The 8307-nt window shown below is 38.7% G+C and overlaps 2 protein-coding genes across 3 annotated transcripts; one reads left to right on the forward strand and one right to left on the reverse strand.

The window, feature by feature from the left end:
- Window positions 1–469: 469 nt before the first annotated feature.
- Window positions 470–3608, forward strand: LOC112758062 (protein DEHYDRATION-INDUCED 19 homolog 3). The gene is made up of 5 exons (XM_025806638.3): window positions 470–692; window positions 1324–1466; window positions 1821–1898; window positions 2852–3102; window positions 3294–3608. The coding sequence occupies exons 1-5, from the start codon at window positions 614–616 to the stop codon at window positions 3400–3402; spliced, it is 660 nt and encodes a 219-aa protein (XP_025662423.1). The 5' UTR covers window positions 470–613; the 3' UTR covers window positions 3403–3608.
- A 780-nt stretch (window positions 3609–4388) lies between these two features.
- LOC112758061 (uncharacterized) lies at window positions 4389–8011 on the reverse strand. 2 transcript variants are annotated; one of them, XM_025806635.2, is made up of 4 exons: window positions 7536–8011; window positions 5997–7379; window positions 4937–5900; window positions 4389–4788 (listed from the first exon to the last, which is right to left on the reverse strand). In XM_025806635.2, the coding sequence occupies exons 2-4, from the start codon at window positions 7377–7379 to the stop codon at window positions 4532–4534; spliced, it is 2604 nt and encodes an 867-aa protein (XP_025662420.1). In that variant the 5' UTR covers window positions 7536–8011; the 3' UTR covers window positions 4389–4531. The 2 variants fall into 2 exon arrangements, with proteins under 2 accessions (XP_025662420.1, XP_025662421.1); XM_025806636.3 differs by having other exon boundaries at window positions 7644–7974.
- Window positions 8012–8307: the final 296 nt, after the last annotated feature.

The following is an 8307-nucleotide window of genomic DNA, read 5'->3' on the forward strand; positions in this document are numbered from 1 at the left end:
AAATTAACAACACGGTCTTTATCTATTCTCTCCGGTTAAGGACTGCGTTGTTAATTTCTAATGATGAGGGAAGTACCAGGTCAATTTCGTAAATGGTTAGGGATGGGGAGGCTCTTAATTGAGTATGAAAAGACTATACCATTTGAGCTATTGCTTCTCACCGTAAATTGTAAGTGGTTTGATGTGAAGTATAAAATAGAAAAAATGAAAAAGGACACAAAAGAAAAAGAGAGCAACAAAGTAATATTCTTCAATCTTCACACCTAAACCCTAAATATTATTGAAGTAGGAAAATTATAATCTAAAATTTGTGTTTGAATAATTGATTTTTTTCAAAAAAAGGATATATGATAAATATAATTATTTAGCCAAGGACATATTTTAAATTTATAAATTGAATTTTTTTTTACAAAAATCATACAAATAATTTATTTTATTGAATATATAGATATTTATGAGTGATTTTAATAATTTAATTCGAAATGATATATACGGTAGTGATGTCCCCTCAGTGTGTTTTCCTCTGGCCTCTGGAACCTTGAAGCTTCAATCTTCAACCTCCAAATCAATCTCTGTGGACGTGATCTCTCCGATTCGACAGAGTTAACCAGCTATGGACGCAGAATCTTCATGGAGCGCACGTCTCTCCTCTGCCTCAAAACGCTATCACGCCGCTCTTCATTCCCGATCAGGTACCTCTCTCTCTCTCTCTCCCTAGTCAATAACACCCCCAAATTAATTAATTAAATTAATTGATTAATTAGTTGCGACAAAGATCCTAGCTTTAGAGCATTGGCATCGTTGCCAACATCCGGTGTTCCTTTTATGTGTTATTTTTCTAATTTAGTACACAAATATTAAGAACATACATAGAAATTGTTTTAAAACTGAACATCACTGTTGTGCTAGAAAGTTGCTTCTATTGTAGCTGCTGCTGCTGCTGCCACTGAATTCGGCATCAGAACGATGATTTTATCTAATTCTACTGTCCACTACTTGAAATGATAAGCCAAACTTGTTGTTTGGTGTCCCATTTTCCATGGAAGATAGAATAAATGGGATTGCTGATCTCAAATATCTTTGTCAGCTGGACCAGTCATATAAAAGTTTGACAGTGAAGAATTTTAAAATTTTATGGCATGACTTTACTCAAACATATTATTATTGCTACTATGATATTATCTTTTTGTGAATCATAACTCATAAGATTCTCTACAAACCCCTCCCCCAGAAAGCGCACCCTCTTTCAACTTTGGCCTTTTCTTTTGTTTTATGTTGTTTGCTTGTTTATGCACTGATTTATATGAGATTGTGTAAATGTAGATATGTTCTTGGGATTTGACGAGAATGATGGGGATGATGATATAAGGGAGGAGTTTCTATGCCCATTCTGTTCTGAGTATTTTGATATTGTTGGATTATGCTGCCACATTGATGAAGAGCATCCCGTTGAAGCCAAAAATGGGGTATGACTACTTCCATTTGCCATTCAACAAATTTTCTAGTGTATGTGATCTAGTTGCTGCTCAATTAGGGCTTGGCCTTAAAAAAGTGCTGGTTATCTTAGTTTGTCCTTTGCATCTTACAGAGGCCCTTAGAAATCTATGCCTAGTTGGAAGTTTTAGTTGAGAATATACTAGGATGATTTTATAGATATTCCAGATTAGTAATATTGAGAATATTTTTCCTTCCTTCCCCTCTTTCTACTTTATCAGGAGTGTTAGTTTAGTCTCTTTTTTTTTTTTTTTTTTACTGTTAGGAGGGGGATTTGATCTCTGGAAATTCCAATTCCAATTCAATTTTTGGCATCTCTTATGCAGGTTTGTCCAGTTTGCACATTGAGGGTGGGGGTGGACATGGTTGCACACATAACCCTACAACATGGAAACATACTTAAGATATCCTTTTTCACTTGTGTTTAATATTTATTTGCCCATTTTTTTCAAATAGTATTTGTATTAAACATCCACTTAATGCAGGTTTGACTTTTCAGCTTTCAGTACATTATTCGAAATTCAGCATGAAGTAAAATCTCTTTAAATGACCGCATTTCTGCTGTGCCTTTTTTGTTGTTTGAAAGAGTATACTTTTGCAAAGATCGATCCCCATTATTTTAGCTGGTAGCCAAGTACACAAGTTTCTAAACCAATGCTGATTCAACATTTCTGCTTAATGCATTTGCAATCTACTAATGTGTGAATGCTTAGTTAGTAATCTTAATGCTTATTGAACAGCAGGGTAGGGTAGGGTTTGCATCCAACTCTAACCCTACCCGCAGGTTGAGATTTTTATATAAACTCAACCATACCCTACCCGTAGGTTGAGAATATCCAAACTCTAACCCTACCCGTTCTTAACCTGCGGGTACTCGACCCTACCCATGGGTTACCAAAAAGATGTAACATTATTATATAACTTGATGATAATTTAAAATAGAACTGATTTTTATGTAAAAAAAAAAAAAAGTATTAAATTATCAATTAATAATCTCTTAGTGGCTAAGGATCTTTTGCATTTAGTGAGAGGTATTTGGTTCAGCATCCACATGAAACATATATATATATATATATATATATATATATATATGGGGTGCGGGTTGGTCAGTCAGGGTTGAGGCTCAACCCGCACCCTACCCTACCCGTTGCGGATCGGATTGGGTACCCGCAGTTAGGGTGCATGTTGCCACCCCTAACTGAGCATTTGTGCTTATTAGATGCATATCTTTAGCCAAGGTCGATTTTTTTCCAGTTTAATTACACTTTCTCATGCTATTGCATTATAGCATTGTGCCTTTATTATTACAAGGGTGGTATTTTGTATATGATGTGTTGATTCCTTAGTCAGTAAATACATGCAGCGCAAGAGGAAATCACGCAAAGGTGGATCCTATTCGACACTCTCTTTATTGAGGAAAGAGCTACGAGAAGGAAATTTACAAACCCTTTTTGGTGGATCCTCATGTATAGTTTCCTCATCCAATGCCGCACCAGATCCATTGTTGTCATCATTTATATTGCCTGTAGCCGAAGACCTTTCCAGTTCACAACCTCACTTATCTACTGACACAAGGCCATCCAAGAAAAGTTCAGATGACGAAAAACAGTATGTCTTTCAGTCATCCTCTCTTCAGTGAAATCCAGTTGTGCTAGTTTGCTTCTATAAGCAATTGGGTTCCTATTTGTACAGTTTTTGGTTAAGGGCATATCTTCTAACAGCAATACTACAATTCGTGCAAGTTCAACCTGTTTTCTGGTATAGTCTAGTTTTTAACTTGTCTGATTGTTTCTGTTCAGAAATGTGAAGACAAGTACCTTATCAGACAAGGATAAGGAAGAGAAAGCGAAACGGTGCACCTTTGTTCAAGGGTTGTTGCTTTCAACCATTCTTGATGACAAGTTATGAGGAAAATTCATCTCCAAGGAGTGCTGCTGGCTTTAAGTTCACTTATTCTGATGTTGTCAATGTATTTTATCAGAGTGAAATAAGATGCAGAAAATGAATGTAATTTATGTCATATGTGTGAGCTGTGATTTCAGTTCAAATGTTTCGTTATTTCCTTTGATTTTCAGATCATAAAAGCTTTAATGAAATATATGAAGTTCCTTTGATTTTTGTTGTTTCCTTATATTTGCATTTAAGGACGGACCATCGAAGACAGGTCCTTATTTCCTTTTTTCGCGGGGTGCACATTTTGTTGTTGTTGATTGTTGGGAGTTGATGATTTGAGAGCGATCCCTCTGGAGGCATGGTGGCCATAATCATGAGGATGGTGGTTGTTCTTGGTGCTGCCAAAGCAACAATTCTAGTTATCCTGACAAGCTGCTTCTTCCTTCATACGCTGAATCAAAGAAAGGGAAAACGAGAAGAGGAGAATTGAAGTGGGATTTCTTAAAATGTGGTGTCTCTTATGCCATATAGACACTTCCGATATCATTAACTTCAAAGAGATCATGGTGGCTTATTTTGTCGAACAAAAGGCTATTCTGCCGAAAACTGTAATTTATTTTTCGTAAAGGGCCGAAATTAGTTATTTAGTCATTAAATCATAACATCAGGTTATGCCCAAGCTGCTTATGAACCTCTGTTGCTTTTCTCATTGCTTTAGGATTGATAGTCCCCACGTTATATATCCAAAATGGAGCTTGTAGACTAATAAAATGAAAGGTTTACTATCCTTGATTCCTTGCAGTATATATATATATATATATAGCTTGAAATAGTTTGACATGAATACATGATCCACGGACAATAGGAAGTTATTGATTTAAGGATAGTTAACCTTCACTTTGTTTTACTTCTTTAGAGAATGTACACCCACCGTATGTCCGTAACCCAATAAAAATTGTTGGTCCAATTACTATCACTTTGGTCCAACTTAACAAATTACATTTTGGAACAATGCATTGATAGAGGGTTTCTGTTCAAAGTTAGTGAATCATATTCATGTATGGGTATAAACAAATAAATGAGTGATTATTGACTCCTAACAAAATGGTGTGCCTCCGGACACAATTTAAGAATAACATTACGCCTAGAGACCTAATCGTAACCACTGTGAGGACATTCTTCTGTCCAAAATATTTTTTACCACATTTTTTACAAAAGAATCAAAGCAAGTTGAGCAGCAACCTCTTATCAAACTAGTTTGTCCACCTGCCATTAGTTCAATGTGGGGGCAGACATCTGGTGCGGGCACAGACCGAACCTCACTCTTCTTGTGCTCAAGACCACATGCAGCTAGTACGGTGTGTTTAGAACTCCTTGCAACGTCCTTGAGAGTATTATGCCCTGAATCAAGAATTTGGTGGCATGAACAAAAAGCAAAACAGAACCATGATACAATTTCTTTGTAATCAGAAATCACGATGGAAACGTGTTCCAAAGATTGAAAAAGGGTTGATAAACACACGTGCCTCAATGAAGGTTCTACGCTTACCTAAATCAACATCTCGAGATAAGCTCCACAGGTGTCTTTTAACCATAGACTTCAACTGCTGCTTTATTGTTTCGAAGTTACTCTCTTCTTTGATAGCAACGGGTAAGCTATTGTCAGTGACCACGTCTATGCTGTTGTTGAACGGATAAACTTGTTCATAATCAGATACGGAAGGTGTTGTTGCCACAAGTACGGGCAATAGCACACCGTGCATAGATCTGTTGGCAAGCATAGCTGAATCCTGAACCACTGGTCTTCTAGCATTGCCAATTCTCGTTGAGGAGAGGTCTGCATTCTGCATTGATGGAGACATATTGTTGTTGCATAATCTCTCGTCTAAGAATGGGTGGTACGATGTTCCCGCATCCTGTGCCCTTGTATGCTGTGTTGCATTTGTTTCCCTGCCTTGATCGGTTTGAGAGTTATACAAGTTACTTGTTGAATTGGTAGCTGAAGTACCATTGGTTCTGCCAGATACCGAACGTAGCTGGTGAATCTGTCGGAGTATCCAGCGCCTTTCTGATAAAGTCGGTGCCCCTCCTCCAGGTCCTGGAGAAGCTAGTTCAACACTTCTACCAGAAACTCTAGCAGATGAAATATGCCCAAATCCTTGACTAAAAGATGCCCGGGGTGAAGATAACATGTTGAGGTCTATACTTTCTCGTTCATTAAGAACAATTGATGGTCTAACAGGCAAGTTTTGAGTTGGGACACTTGGATCAGTCACACGTTCTTGAACTTGAGAGCTTGAAGATGCCAAAGCATCCGGTCTGCAACCATCACAATACCAATTACCTTCAGGTACTTCCCGACCCAAACCAACACAATATGTGTGTGCAGGGGAATCACAGATATCACATAGTAACATGAGGGCATCATCTCCACCTTGATGGCACTCTGAACAAATAACATCCTCATATGGATCAATATAGCTCCTGAGTTCTTCTTCGGTGGGCTGGTAAACCTATATGACACATAAAAACATTTGAACCAGACCTATAATATAACAAGTGCAAAACCGAAAAGCAGGAAATCAAAAGTACAAGCACAATTTAAGTACCTGGTCGCGTTCAGGCACTTCTACTACCACTTCTCTAAAATCAACTCCTGCAGTCGATCTGGCAGGCTTAGTAATTGTTCTGAATCTCTGCTTACACAAAGGACACCGAGTTTCCACTTTTGCCCACTCCACAATGCAGGTAAAGCAAAAGTAGTGAGTACAACAATTTAGTATTCCTCTTATTTTTCTTTTATTTTCCTCAGAAAAACAAATTCCGCACACCTGCTTTCCCAACTCATTTTTTAAATCCTCTACCTTTTCCTTACCCTTTCTTCCTTGAGATTCATCTATCTTTTCCTTACCCTTTCGACCATGAGGCTTCCTTAGTTGGTGTCGATCTTCATGTAACTCAATCTCTTCATTTTTTGTTAAATGGGAAGAACTCCTCAAATTCCTTCTAGAGCTTTGACACAATTCTTGGGCTTCTCGGACCTGTTCTCTTTCTTCTTCGGAGATAGTAAACTCGAAATCAGATGAACCAGAAGAGGCACCATATGCATCGGAATTGGAATCCTCGGGTAGAAGCATTCTCCTTGGCCTACCCAATTCTTTCCTCCTTTTTGTCCTGCTGGCTGGGCCATTATCAATAAAATCATCCACATCATCACATCTTACTTTCCTCTTTAACCCTCTATTCCTTCTTTTCTTTTTCAAGGGTTTATTTGAAGCTCTAGATTTCTTCCTCTTTCGATGTTTGGTAGAAGTCACGGAAACCTTTCTCTTCAAAATCTTCTTGCCCACTTTCATGTTGTTATTTTTCTTCTTTCTTCCCCTTGATTCTTCTTCCTCTACTAAGTAATCTCCTTCCTCTAGTGAAAATTCCTCATCATCATCTTCAAAATCAAAGTCCTCATCGTCGTCATCGCCATTGTCCTCATCATCATCATCATATTTGAAATCCTCATCTTCATCCTCATCATCCTCACCCTCCTTCTCCCTACTTCCACCTCCACATCCATCTCCATCTCCATCTCCATCTCCATCTCCATCTCCATCTCCATCTTTTACTTGTTCTTGTTCTTGTTCTTGTTCTTCTTGTGCTTCTTGATCTTCATGTTTTGCATATGCAATCCTTCCCCTTTTTCGTGTGCTTTTACTTGCATTTTTCTGTCGACCACAAACACCATTCCTGGCCTCTGATCTATTGAATTTCTTCACTTGTTGAATTCCATCATCTTCTTCCTCCTCGTCTATAAAAGCATCATAACTCTCCTCTGTTGCACATCCATCTAGAGAGGAGCTATATTCGTCCGGACAATCGGACACTTCTTCATCTTCATCTGAAACCACATAATCTTCATCGGAATCATCGGAACCACCTTCCTTTGACCGAGCCCTATTCCTAAAGCTGCTTTTGCCACTAATTTTTCCTCCCCTTACCATCTGTTTTTCCACACCAAAAAGAAAAAACCAAAACTATTTTTAAAAACCTAATCAAGTGTATAAAGAATGAAAATTCCTCAAAACAACAAGAACGAAAGAAATCACATCAAATTAAGTCATCAATATTTTGTACGGGTTGCGGTTTCGTGGATTTACCCTTGATGGCGGCTTCACAGGCAAAACCGCAACACAGAGGTGGGGTTCATGGTGGTCGCAGCTTGAAGGGCAAAGTACGCGTGGAATCGGCGGCAGAATCAAACGCACCTGACAGATTGGCAGACAGTAGTTGAGATTCGCAGCGGCCGGGAGTGCAGGTGTCTCCGATTCGCGTCAAGCGGTGGTCTCCTTTGATTCGCGTCGTGGCGTCGTGCGGTGGTTTCCTTCGATTCGCGTCCTTCGCAGCGGTCGAAGACGGAGATCGATAGAAGGAGTGTCAGCGGAGGAGTTTAGATCGGTGATAAGAGACGGCAACGGTGCGGCGAGGGGTATAGAAGGGAGAGGGATCTGAACCCTAGGTGAGGGATGAGGGTGAAGATGATGCAAAAATTGGGCATCAAAACTCAAATGTGAATAGAGAAAAGTCAGAAAAAGGGTCGGGTTTTCAGAAATAATAAACTATATATATTTTGTACACGGGTCACCGGGTGAACTTTTTTCATGCCCGATATCTAACCCAGATAAAGTTACAGATATTCACTTATGCTTGTGCCGCTTCAACTTGAAGTGACCAAATCCGAACCGTTATTCAGCCATTGGATCGGATCAGCCCTTTATGGATGTGGGTCGGGTAATCGTGTTGCCATTTTAACCCACGTTTAGTAATTGACTCATGCATATCTCATGTAAGATTAGGAATTTGGATTCTATGCTTTTTTATTTTTCCTTTTTTTTATACTTTTAGGATTTCATGTTTGACTCGTACTTTCTT

This window comes from Arachis hypogaea, chromosome 16, assembly GCF_003086295.3.
Source record: "Arachis hypogaea cultivar Tifrunner chromosome 16, arahy.Tifrunner.gnm2.J5K5, whole genome shotgun sequence".
Taxonomy (NCBI): Eukaryota; Viridiplantae; Streptophyta; class Magnoliopsida; order Fabales; family Fabaceae; genus Arachis; species Arachis hypogaea.